Source organism: Bos taurus, chromosome 12 (assembly GCF_002263795.3).
Source record: "Bos taurus isolate L1 Dominette 01449 registration number 42190680 breed Hereford chromosome 12, ARS-UCD2.0, whole genome shotgun sequence".
NCBI classification, from domain to species: Eukaryota; Metazoa; Chordata; class Mammalia; order Artiodactyla; family Bovidae; genus Bos; species Bos taurus.
The window spans coordinates 11,923,780-11,937,808 of NC_037339.1; the positions used below are offsets into that span (position 1 = coordinate 11,923,780).

The window sequence follows — 14,029 nt, forward strand, 5'->3', positions numbered from 1 at the left end:
CACAAAAATAAACTCAAAATGGATTAAAGATCTAAACGTAAGACCAGAAACTATAAAACTCCTAGAGGAGAACATAGGCAAAACACTCTCTGACATACATCACAGCAGGATCCTCTATGACCCACCTCCCAGAATATTGGAAATAAAATCAAAAATAAACAAATGGGACCTAATTAACCTTAAAAGCTTCTGCACATCAAAGGAAACTATTAGCAAGGTGAAAAGACAGCCTTCAGAATGGGAGAAAATAATAGCAAATGAAGCAACTGACAAACAACTAATCTCAAAAATATACAAGCAACTCCTACAGCTCAACTCCAGAAAAATAAACGACCCAATCAAAAAATGGGCCAAAGAACTAAATAGACATTTCTCCAAAGAAGACATACAGATGGCTAACAAACACATGAAAAGATGCTCAACATCACTCATTATCAGAGAAATGCAAATCAAAACCACTATGAGGTACCATGTTACTCTTTTCGATACATCTCACCCTCTCCTCTCCTCTCCCCATGCGCACAAGTCTATTTTCTATGTAGAAAGCTTATTCCTGAAGAGAGCTGTGATGATAAAAGCATCACTGGCTTGAAAGTAAATAGCCATTTCTCTTTTTTACTGTCAGGAAAGCTGAAATAAATAGAAAGTCATGTTACGATTTTTTAAAAAACCCAGCATGAAACTAATTGCATGAAAGGTACATGTAACGTTATAATTACAGTAAGTAGAAAATAATGCATATAGTGCATGCTAACAAAGTTCTACAATATGCAGCACTGTATACGAAGGGACCGTGAAACATGTAATTTCAGGGTATCCTATCCCTTTTGGCTGACAGGCAGCAATTCTGCTTCTTTTACTGGAAAGTTGATGGACTGTTCCAAAAAAAAAAAAAAAATCCCACACAGAAAAATGAAAAGATAAAATCAATTTTATTTCACCAAAAGAAGATGGGGCCTACTTTATGTTGCTATAAGTGATGTTTATAGACTTGTTTTCAGCTTCCCAACAGTTACGAAAACTCATCTAATGTCATAGATTCTTAGAAAAGATAGTAATACATGGAAAGAAAAGATGGGAACATTGAGATACCTCAAAATCAACATTTATTCCCTTTAATTTCCTCACAATAAAAGTTGCTACAAGTAACAGCGATCTTTCAAAGCAACATTAAATTGACAACTTCAACTATTGAAAAGTTTCTTTCATGAACTTCAGCCAGTCTCTAATTTGCAAAACAGAAGGCTGGGTAGACTGTATCTATGTTTAGACAGCTTGTATTAATAGCATTCATTACATTTTATTGTATTTGTATATCAACCCACTGCTGGCTTCTCTGTCAATATTTAATGCGCAAAGCTTCAATTCTAATTAATTTTTTTTGCTTTTTGAGTAGTCATCACGTAATGTTTCACTCCAGTTCGATTTCTGGGTTGGGAAAATCTCCTGGAGAAGGGATAGGCTACCCACTTCAGTATTCTTGGGCTTCCCTGGTGGCTCAGACAGTACGAAATCTGCCTGCAATGCAAGAGACCTGGGTTCGATCACTGGGTTGGGAAGATCCTCTGGAGAAGGGCATGGCAACCCACTCCAGTATTCTTGCTTAGAGAATCTCCATGGACAGAGGAGACTGGTGGGCTACAGTCCATGGGGTCACAAAGAATCGGACACAACTGAGCGACTAAGCACAGCACAGCATATAATGTTTCAGAAAGATAAAGAGTAAAAAAGGAGCCTGATCAACTACTAAAAATGGTTTACTTAGTTTCAAACTAAATCATGTGATTAAAACAGGCATTTCCCCAGATGGCTGTCACTTTGCATTTGAGTGCAAACACCAGTGACACCGTCCCACGAGAGCTGAGTGTCAGTCATTCTTAACCTACCAGTTGTAGCTCTGCTTGCCTGTCTTTTCCTTTTTTCATTGTTTTGATTCACAAGGTCAGTAAAGGATGCAGGTGAGAAGGTGCATAAGATATTAAGAGAGGTCCAGAAGTACCACTAATAAATAAAGCAGGGCATTTGAAAAGGTACTGACGAAGCACCTGAGTTACTACGGCTGCACGAGTACATATTCCTGAACAAGGAACCTCCCAGACGATCAGGACTCTGAAGAAAGCACGGGGAAAGAGAACACAGAACTCCACACTGGTTCTTAGAAAAGGGCACCTCTGTGGAGTACCTGCTCTACATTTGCCAACAAATACCACAGGTGGCTTTCTTCTCTCCCATACACACCAAATGGAAGCAATTAAGAGTCTTAATAGTAATGAACCTGGTGGGCATTATGCTAAGCAAAGACAAAGACAAACACTGCATGGTATCATTTATATGTGCAACCTTTTTTAAATTAACTAATTTAATTGGAGGCTAACTACTTTACAATATTGTGGTGGTTTTTGCCATACATTGACATGAATCAGCCATGGGTGTACGTGTGTCCCACCATCCTGAACCCCCCTCCAACCTCCCTCCCCACCCCACCCCTCTGGGTTATCCCAGAGCACCAGCTTTGGGAGCCCTGCTTCATGCATCAAATTTGCATTGGTCATCTATCTTACATATGCTAAGATACATGTTTCAATGCTATTCTCTCATATCGTCCCACCTTCACCTTCTCCCTCAAAGTCCAAAAGTCTGTTCTTTACATCTGTGCCTCTTTTGCTGTCTTGCATATAGAGTGGTTGTTACCATCTTTCTAAATTCCATATATATGCGTTATTATACTGTATTGGTGTTTCTCTTTTTGGCTTACTTCATTCTGTATAACAGGCTCCAGTTTCATCTACCTTATTAGAACTGACTCAAATGTGTTCTTTTCTATAGCTGAGTGATATTCCATTGTGTATATGTACCACAACTTCCTTATCCATTCATCTGCTGATGGACATCTAGGTTGCTTCCATGTCCTGGCTATTGTAAACAGTGCTGCGATGAACATTGGGGTACACATGTCTCTTTCAATTCTGGTTTCCTTGGTGTGTATGCCCAGCAGTGGGATTGCTGGGTTTTATGGCAATTCTAGTTCCAGTTTTTAAGAAATCTCCACACTGTTCTCATAGTGGCTGTACTAGTTTGCATTCCCACCAACAGTGTAAGAGGGTTCCCTTTTCTCCACACCCTCTCCAGCATTTGTTTGTAAACTTTTTGACAGCAGCCATTCTGACTGGCATGAGATGGTACCCCATTGTGGTTTTGGTTTGCCTTTCTCTGATAATGAGTGATGTTGAGCGTCTTTTCATGTGTTTTTTAGCCATCTGTATGTCTTTGGAGAAATGTCTGTTTGGTTCTTTGGCCCATTTTTTGATTGGGTCATTTATTTTTCTGGTATTGAGCTGCATCAGCTACTTGTATACTTTTGAGATTAATTCTTTGTCAGTTGCTTCGTTTGCTATTATTTTCTCCCATTCTGAAGCCTGTCTTTTCACCTTGCTTATAGTTTCCTTTGTTGTGCAAAAGCTTTTAAGTTTAATTAAGTCCCATTTGTTTATTTTTGTTTTTATTTCCACTATTCTGGGAGGTGGATCATAGAGGATCTTGCTGTGATTTATGTCAGAGAGTGTTCTATGTTTTCCTCTAAGAGTTTTATACTTTCTGGTCTTATATTTAGATCTTTAATCCATTTTGAGTTTATTTTTGTGTATGGCGTTAGAAAGCGTTCTGGTTTCATTCTTTTACAGGTAACTGACCAGTTTTCCCAGAACTACTTGTTAAAGAGATTGTCTTTTCTCCATTGTATATTTTTGCCTGCTTTGTCAAAGATAAGGTGTCCATACGTGCAAAAGATTGCACTCAAATAGAGTAGAAAAGTGATTGCCAGGGTCTGGGCAGTGGAGGAAATAGGGAAAGGTTGGTAAAAGAGTACAGACTTTCACATAGAAGATGAATAGATTCTGAGGATCTAATGGTGTAACATGGTAACTATAGTTAGAAACATTGTGCTGTATAACTGAAATTTGCTAAGACAGTAAAACTTAAATGTTCTCACCAAATAAATATGTAAATAAAAAGGTAAATACGTGACATAATGAATGTAGTATATAACTCAGCAGGAGAAATTTTTCCACAATGTACCTGTAAGAAACATGTATATTACCATATGTAAAACAGATACCAGTGGAAGTTCGATGCATAAAGCAGGGCTCTCAAAGCCCATACTCTGGGACAACCCAGAGGAATGGGGTGGGAAGGAAGGTGGAAGGGGGGTTCAGGATGGGGGGACACATGTGCACCTGTGGCTGATTCATGCTGATGTATGTATGGCAAAAACCACAATATTGTAGAGTAATTATCCTCCAATTAAAATAAATTAATCAATTTTTTCAAAAAAAAAAGATGTTACGGGAAAACCCAAACGAACTTTTTGGCAAACCCAATATATCAAATCATTATGCTATACACTTTGAATATAATTTTTCTTGTCAGTTGTACTTCAATAAAGGAAAAGATAAAAGTCTAACCATAGAATCGTCCCCGTATCTTAACACAGATGCTACTTTTTGAAAACAAGTTTGAAAGTTACTCAAGTGGACTGAAATATTCAGAAAGCTCCACTGAGCGTTTCGCCAGCTGCCGTGGGAAGTCCAGTTCCCCTGTTGCCCTGGCGAGTGTGCACGTGTGCAGGGCTGCGCCTCAGTTAACCAGTAAATGCTGCGTAGCACTTAATCATTATTCGAAAAAATCAAATGATTAGCGTCTCACTATTCGGTCCTAGCGATAATGCTGCCAAGCTCTGACCTGATCCCATCAGTGTATAATCATACCCAGCTGTATGGGCCACGAAAGCATTTTCTCTCCTAAGTACTTTCTCTTACGCCATAGATTCTATCTTATTCATCATTTCCTTCATCAAACAGGTGCAAGTTTACTGAATAAAAAGTTTAGTCACTTCGTTTTAGAATCTCCTGAAAGTAATCCAAGAAAGCCTAAATTTTAACTTCAGATCACTTCTAAATCATTTTGCCTACTCAGCAGAAATGCATTCTCTGCAGTCCTCTAAAGTATATTTGTTAAATGTCTATTATGCACAAGACATCAGGGAAGACACACACAAAACTGACTCTTCTCAAGGGGCTCTCTCTTTTCAGGAGAGATGACAGGTGGACGCTTAAGTCCAACAGAAGTCAAAAGAAATCTAAATGGCCTGCTGTAATAATTCAGAGAATGGACCCAAACCTTCAGCCTGAAGTGTTCAGGAGGACTTTATTAAAGAAGTATATTACAGAATATTACAGCCAGAGGGACCTTAGAAAACACCCATTTTACAGATAAGAAAAAGAAAAAAATGAAAAAAGACAAAGCCCTTTAAGGAGAGAGAGCAATGAACCCAACAGTACATACAGAGACCAACAGTCTGCAGAGGAAGGCAGACCTCTGGATTCCCAGCTTTCTGCTTTTCCATGATCCCACACTGCCCTCTGAGACTGGGAGGATTTGAATAGGCAAAGATGGGGGAAAGAAGAGAGCAGGCTGGTGAAGATCAAACACTAAAATACAACACTGATAGGGTGCTTGGGCTTCCCGGTGGCTCAGTGGTAAAGAATCCATCTGCCAATGCAGGAGATTAAGAGACACGGGTTCAATCCCTGGGTCGGGATCTCTTGGAGTAGGAAATGGCAAACCACTCCAGTATTCTAGCCTGGAAATCCCAAGGACAGAGGACCCTAACAGGCTACAGTCCATGGGGTCTCAAAGAGTCGGACACGACGAAGCAACTAACAAGAAGGTATTTCGAAAACAGTGTGTTAAAATCTGAGGACATGATTTTCAGGGGAGAAATGAGACAAAAGACGGCAAGTGGAGTGAGATTAGACAATGGAAGACATCAAATGACAGCCTGAGAGACTTCGTTTTTCACTAGATGGTTTCATGGACACAGGTAGCAGAATTTACTTATAAAATCCAACTAGAGTTCCTGCAACATTGGTATCATTATATGACACTGATCACCTTAGAGGTTTATAATGAGAGGATAAAGAACCCTTCTGACATGAGAAAGGACAGTTAAGTATAGCAAATTTCTAATGAATGCAATCTCTGTTTTTCAGTATTTCTCTTTCTCCAAAGTGGAGGGTGACACCCTACCAGTAAAAGAAGGGGAGACACTGTGACCTGCTGACGACAGCGCTAACTGAGAGAGGTTGCTGTGATACCCCGCCTCCTGCTTGGCATCTCCGGGGGGGTTCAGCAGGGTCTTCCCAGAGGTTCCTTTGTCAACTCTTGGCAAGCCTGAAACTCAGTAGGATCTCCATCCTCACTGGATGCTGGGTTCACCCATGCACGTGTAGAGAGGGAGCTGCTCTTCCCTCCACCCAACGCCGAGCCCTTTGTGCATTATTCTTTACCTTGGGACTAGAAATAGGTGGCGCGGTGGTAAAGAATCTGCCTGTCAATTCAGGAGATCCAAGAGATGTGAGTTCAATCCTGGGTTGCGAAGATCCCCTGGAGTAGGAAATGGCAACCCACTCCAGTATTCTGGCCTGGAAAATTCCATGGACAGAGGAGCCTGCCAGGCTACAGTCCATGGGGTCACAAACAGTCAGACATGACTGCATACATTCACACACACACAGAAACAGACTAGAGGCAACATACAGGATCTCACACCAACATTCGCATAGCTCTCTAGAGTGATTTCAAAGTACTTTCATAGTCTCTGTTTCGCTGATCAGAAAGAAGCAGCAATCCTTGGCTCCAACTCTGCCTTCACCCTATACGTGCTGTGTTGTGCTTAGTCACTTAGTCGTGTTCAACTCTTTGCGACCCCATGGCCTGTAGCCCGCCAGGCTCCTCTGTCCATGGGGATTCTCCAGGCAAGAATACTGGAGTGGGTTGCCATGTCCTCCCCCAGGGGATCTTCCCAACCCAGGGATCGAACCCAGGTCTCCCATATTGAAGACAGGTTCTTTACCATCTGAGCCACCAGGGAAGCCCCCTATAGCTCTCCTCAGTCCCCCAGAGAGTAGAATGCTCTCTCTGTCTCTCTGGTTACTGGTTAGCTCTAACTTCAACCTTTCAACTTAGACAACTCTTGTGACGCCCTATCTCTATTATCCAACTTAATTATAAACCCTGCCTTTACCAGGAAACTCTTACTGTATTCTACCCACTAAATCTCAGGACATCAGTATCAGCTGGGATACATCAAAGTTGTTTGAACATCGCAGCTTGATCTCTAGGACCTTCCTTTTGAAAGCCTGCTCCTTAGCAAAAAAATTATTCCTCAACCGCCAGCTCTGTGTATTCTTGGTCTGCAGCTGTTGAGATGCCAGCAGATTGTGTCTAAGGCAATTCAGGTAACCACAGAAGATCAGAAAAGAATGCACTGACAGAGTTTAACAACTTTTGTAAGGTACACTGGGCTATCAAGTCATCATTTTGCAAAGTGAGAGGAGAGTCATGATTGTTCAGAGCCAGATGAGAACTTGAACTCCTGGGCCTCAGTATCAAGTACTGAATGTCGGACGATTAACTGATCCTCATCCTTCCATGCTGGTACACAGGCTCATCAGTACAAAATTATTTTTCACTAAATAAAAGTTGGTAGGACTTTATAAATAGTGAACGAGGAGACTGTGAATATTTTATTGCTCATTGCTTAATTCTTGCTTAGAAAAAAAAAAGAAAAGGAGTATTAAAGTCCTTTTTTTATTTTTTTTTAATTTTTTTTAATTTTATTTTTAAACTTTACATAATTGTATTAGTTTTGCCAAATATCAAAATGAATCTGAAAACACAGTGACCCATAGATTTCATTGTAACTGAGCACCTACCATGAGCCAGGCACAGTGAGAAGTGCTTTCCATGCATTATCTCATGTGATCCTTACATTAGCCTAACAGAGTGCATATGATTTGTATTCCTAGGTTAGATACCAGGAAACTGAGCCTGAGTAAGATTAGCAACGTGCCCAAAGCTACAGCCATCTGTAAAACAGTTGCAATTGGACCTCTAGCCAGCTAACTGCCAAGTCTGTGAACTCAACCAGTAAACCGCCCAACTGGCCCATTTTTATTAAAAAAAACAAAAAACACTCAATTGGCCCGTTTTTATTTTTTTTTAAATCAAGTTTGAGGCACTAATAAAGAATATGCATTGTTTTTATAAGTTAAAAGACAGAAAAAAAGACCAAACTTCTTTTGAAAGCTTGTTATCCTTAATTTTAAACTAACTTAAAAAACCAAAGGTGCCGTTCACTCTGAGTCTGGTAATTCCACTGAAAATTCTCAGAAACCTCTAGATACTAGAATAAATGCCATCCATCCCTCCATAGACACGTATTCAGTATCTACTGCTTGGCAGCAAGCACTGTACCAGGAACAAAGGACACAGATGAGCGAGAAGCGCGGTCCCTGCCCTTGAGGAGCAGACAAGCTGGGAGGACAGTCATTCTACATGTGGACACAGTGACACATGACGACTGTGATGATGGGGAGACGGAAGGAAGTTATGCAGAAGCAGGGGAAGCCTAACTCAGCTGGGACAAGAGGACACCTCCGGAGTTAGGGAAGGGGGGTGTGGGAAGGGGATGGCGAGTGCTCCAGGCAGAGAGAAGAACGTGCTTCGAGGACCAGAGTGGAGCTGAGGACTGAAGGAAGCTCAGAGTGGCTCATTGAGGTTAGTGGTTCAGTCTCGTCAGACTCTCTGCAACCCCATGGACTGTAGCCCACCAGGCTCCTCTGTCCATGGGATTTCTCAGGCAAGAATACTGGAGTGGGTTACCATATCCTCCTCCAGGGGATCTTCCTGATCCTGAGATCGAACCCAGGTCTCCTGCATTGGCAGGCGGATTCTTTAGCCCTGAGCCACCTGGGAAGCCCTCAATGTGGCTCAAGCTAACACCAAATGCAAGAAAGGAGGAAGCCAAACCTTAGGACTGGGTAGGTGGGCAGGGGCTGCTCCTGAAGGACCCTTGAAGCCATACTAAAGACTACACCTTCATGGGAAATAGATGGGGAAACAGTGGAAATAGTGTCAGACTTTATTTTTCTGGGCTCCAAAATCACTACAGATGGTGACTGCAGCCATGAAATTAAAAGACGCTTACTCCTTGGAAGGAAAGTTATGACCAACCTAGATAGCATATTCAAAAGCAGAGACATTACTTTGCCAACAAAGGTTCGTCTAGTCAAGGCTATGGTTTTTCCTGTGGTCATGTATGGATGTGAGAGTTGGACTGTGAAGAAGGCTGAGCGCCGAAGAATTGATGCTTTTGAACTGTGGTGTTGGAGAAGACTCTTGAGAGTCCCTTGGACTGCAAGGAGATCCAACCAGTCCATTCTGAAGGAGATCAGCCCTGGGATTTCTTTGGAAGGAATGATGCTAAAGCTGAAACTCCAGTACTTTGGCCACCTCATGCGAAGAGTTGACTCATTGGAAAAGACTCTGATGCTGGGAGGGATTGGAGGCAGGAGGAGAAGGGGACGACAGAGGATGAGATGGCTGGATGGCATCACTGACTCGATGGACGTAAGTCTGAGTGAACTCCGGGAGTTGGTGATGGACAGGCAGGCCTGGCGTGCTGCGATTCATGGGGTCACAAAGATTCGGACACGACTGAGCGACTGATCTGATCTGATCTGATCTGAAGGGCAATGGGGAACCAACTTGAGCAAAAAAAGACTGATTTTGGTTTCACAAGTATCCATCTGGCTGCAGAGTGGAAAGTGGATCACAGTGGGTGTAAGCTTGGGTCTAAGAACCTTGTATTAGGAAACCACTTCTGTAATCCAAGTGATAGGTGGTGGTGAGCTGGGCTGGGTGACAGGTGTCGGAAAGAAGATATTTATAAGGCAGAATGGATAGGAATTGATGGAAGACTGAATGGGGCTGGTGGGTGGTAGTGATTTAAGCCCTGAGGTAATTCTAAAGTTTAGAAAGTAGAAGACCCTATTGTTTAATTTCAACTAGTCATTTAGCTAGGGGAAAAAAAAATCATCTTTGAAAACTTACTCCATCAAGCAGAAGAAACATACGGCTTTTAAACCGTATTATTATTAGTACCTGGTTTCATTAGTATTCATTAGTACCTGGTTTCAGCCATAACTCACCTGGTTTCCGACCAATAACAGGTGTTCTCCAAGAAGGAAGTCTTTGAGCATATCTTCCATCACTATCATGTGCTAGAGGAAAAACGACTAGAGGTTAATTGTGCTTTGCATAATCAAGGTGAAATAAGAAAGTTGACAGCTATAAAGATATCTTCATGGAAAGAAAAACATCTATTATAATAGACAATACTCAATTTGATTATGCTAAAATATTAAAATGCATGCTGTGGTCAAAAATAAGTTATATAACCAACTGGGTCACTCATATTGAAGACCTGAAATGGTCTACCTTACCAAGACTCAACCACTGACTGACACATATTTCAAAGAGTTTTTTAATAGGACTCAAATATTTTTCAGCTATTGTACTTTGGAGAGTTGGCTTATAATTTAATGTGATATTTAAATTAAAACTTACTAATATAAATATATAAAGGTTTTCTAAAACAATTGGAGATTTCATGGAAAATCTTACATTGACTTCTTAACTATGACTTTCAATGCATACGTGTAGGTTTAGAATTAAAAATGTCAGCAACTATACTCCAAAAAATTATATATTTTTTAAATTTTTTCATATTTTTAAGTTCAAAACATGACACAATATAATAACATTAAAGTTGTTCACAGTAGTCACAGAGGAAATTACATTGCTCTTTTGTATCTTGAAAAATAGGACAATCATAAGTAGGTCAAAAAGGCTCATCCAGGATTAAAGGGAGAACTAAAGCCTGGAACGATTCATATCCCTATTTCCTCTTGGTTTTCTGTATCAAAACAATAAAGGCCTCAAAGTACTAAGGTTATTGAAGTTCTCTATTTGTGAAAAAGGCAACTTAACCTTTTGCATCTTATACATGCTGTAGATATTGTTCTCGTTTGCCAGTCTTTTTTTTAAACTTGGTTTGTGATTTTTTTTTCCCACATCTAAAATATTTTCCTTTTACTTCTCATGTTAAGCAATACCAATATTTTCTTGCAGAGTTTCTAGAAAAACTAAAAAAGTTTTCTCCCTCCTTCAAGAACAGATGAGTTTTCCTTAATGTTTATCTTGGTAATTTTTTAAAAATGCTTTCAGATAAACCATGGAACTGGAGTTTTAATGGGGCTTGAAGTAGGGTGAGCTATTTTGTTCATTCTGGAGTACTTTTTAGAATAAAATGAGATGTTATTAATAATTATGCTGGGACAACAAGTATAAACAGGGACTATTTTGAGTAAACGAGGGTACACAGTTACCCAAGTTAAAAGGGAGACTTACAACATTTGTCTTCTAATTTGAGTTCTAGTGATAATTTGGTCTGCAGAACTCTTCTAACTAAGATGAACAATCAGTGCTGATTTCCAGAAAACATTAAGTTCTTCCAGAAATACCTGGCCTAATCTCCATGAAAAATAGATTGAAAAGTTGGAACAAACACCTAGCTAGCAGGTAAAAAACAATGTGAATACTGAATAATAATCCAAACTATAGCTGTCGTCTTTACTTTTTCTCATGTCTTCCTACTTTTTGCCCTGGTTACACCTAACTAGAATTATTCAAGTCAACAAATGTTAGCTAAGGCTAAGGTCATGCCTACACAGTTCTTCTCTTAACCTCTCGGCCCCCTCGGTACCACAGACAATTTCTTCAAGGTCTCCTCTCCTGATTCCCTTCTACCTCTCTAACGGTTTTTCTCCGTGGTGTTTTGGGTTGTATCTTCTTCTTTTTGCAGCAATTCCTCCTTAAATACTGATTTTCTTCCTTTTTCTGTTCTCTTTCACTCCCTTGTTACCTGCTTTCCTGGGAACCACGGGATTGGGCAGACCAGGTTAAGCCTTCTTGTATGTGGGCACCCATCTGAAGGGGGAAGGAGGGCAACGTGCAGCTCAGTGCTGGAAGAGTCACTGCTGACCCAACTCTCCCTAAATCCACTCATCCATTCCATGGCTTCAACCACTAACTTTACACTGATCTTCAACAGCAAGACCTTTCTTCTTGACTCCAGCCCCACATTTCTGAGCAAATATTGAATTATACTTGGCTGTTTCCCAGTCTACTAGAACTTAATACACCCAAAACGTGGCTCATTCCTTTCTCCACAGCTTCATGCTTTAGCCTGTATTTCTAATCCCAATTAATAGCATCATGTTCTACAACCTGACCCAATCATCACCATCTTCCTGCCCAACTCAGTTGGCCCTTAGCAAAAGCTAAATCTAAGCTATCCAGCCACTTCAAATTTACTGTATCTATTATATTTTTCCCCCATTCCCATAGCTTTCATCCAAGTTTTTTTTTTTTTTTTTTTCCCTTTCTCATCTCTTGCCTAGATTTTTACCCACCAATGTGGCATCTCAAACTTCAGTGTCTCCTTGAGTCAATATGTGCTCCACGGTACTGACAGTCATTTCTCGGTTCACAATCATGTCAGTTTTTCTCTTCCCCAAAACTCTGTGAATAACTAATACCTTTGGAACAAGGATTACTCCTTATCTTTTTGATTTAGTCTCAGGCGCATCCCCTGCACAGTGGAGAATCATTTCCTCTTTACTCTTCTGTGGACCTTCCCAGCAGACCACGTGCTCCGTGAGGGAGGCTCTCTGACTTCCATCCAACAGAAAGCCCCATCGGCTCTCCCTGCCTCCTGTGCGGCTCCGGTGTGCCCTCTCCGCTCTGTCTCTGCTGTCTCTGTCTTCGTTCAGACCCTCCCTAAGTCCACCTGGACCACTGCCACTGCCTCCTAACTAGTCCCTCTCTGTTTTTGTTCCAACTCACAGGTAATAATACAGAATGAATGCAAAGTGAGCAAAAGTAAAAATGTTCCTCGAAGCTTTCAACAGCTTTCTCACTTCTTCTGAATAGTTTCCCAGTTCCTTCATTAGCAAGGCCCATATAATATGACCTTTTAACTCATCAGCCTCACGTCTTGTCATTCTTCCATTTTAAACCTCACCTCTGGCTATGACAATTAATTAGATGTAGCTTCCTGAACGAGCTCCACTCTTATGTAGTCACGTCTCTGCAGATGCTAGTGTCTCTGCCTGAGTCTTTCAACTTCACCTAGTGAACTCACTTTCCAGGATCCTCCAATCCGGGACCATCACCTCATTGATGCTACCACAGTAACCTGTGTGTACTTCAGTCACACTGTACAGTAACCACGTGCACCTGCTTGCTTTTCCCCTTGCGAGATTCAGGCAACTTGAGCCCTGGAACTGTGTATGTATGTACTTTAATCTCTGTGTTATGATATTGGTCAAAAAGTTTGTTTGGGTTTAAAAATCTGAACCAATTTTTTGACCATTCCAATAATATCCTAGACCAAGCATAGATACAAAACAGACATTTAAAAAAAATTTTTTTTTCAGCTCTGAAGTTCATTAGGTTTAAGAGGCTACTCATCGCTCCTCCAATTTCTCCTCTTTACTACTGCAAGTAAAATATTCCTTAAAGAGAGATATAATAAAAATATACTCCTAATTAAGAACATTCAAAATCTTTTTCCTTCTTTCATTAATTCACTCAACACATATTTACTCAACAGTCACTACGTGCCAGGCACTATGCTATGCTCAAGAGATACAAAATTAAAACAACAACACAAGGTTTTATCTTAGTAGTGTGGAAAACGTGTTTTAAAAATCAATTACAACACAGAGTGGCAAGGAGACCACAGGCACAGAACAAGATGGTATAGAAGCACCTGAATATTCAAGAGGCACGGAAGACACTGCTTCATAGGTGAAGTGCGGCAGAAAGGACAATAGTAACACACACAACAAAACTGAATTTAATCAAGTCACCGTTCCGAGAACTGGCACAGCTAGCACTTTTCATTAATGGTTAATTCATAATGCTTTGTGAAGAGAGGGTACGTTTGGAGACAGGCTACAGAAATCCCTCAGGGCCACTGCGTAAAGTTCACAGCAGCACTGCGGTCCTCCACGTCTGGGTCACGAACACCATGGCAACAGATGCCGTGTCCAAGGGCACAATG

General features: G+C 40.8%; 1 protein-coding gene across 10 annotated transcripts in view; it reads right to left on the bottom strand.

Annotated features, from left to right (window-relative positions):
• The window catches only part of VWA8 (von Willebrand factor A domain containing 8), a 416,362-nt gene that overhangs the window by 268,308 nt on the left and 134,025 nt on the right, over positions 1-14,029 (bottom strand). For all 10 annotated transcript variants that reach the window (XR_009496658.1, XM_059892187.1, XM_025000014.2 and 7 more), the window contains exon 20: positions 10,050-10,121. Coding sequence is in view for 9 of the 10 variants with exons in the window: in XM_059892187.1 (XP_059748170.1) it covers positions 10,050-10,121 (72 nt within the window). In the remaining variant the exon portion in view is untranslated. The remainder of the gene's footprint in view (positions 1-10,049; positions 10,122-14,029) is intronic.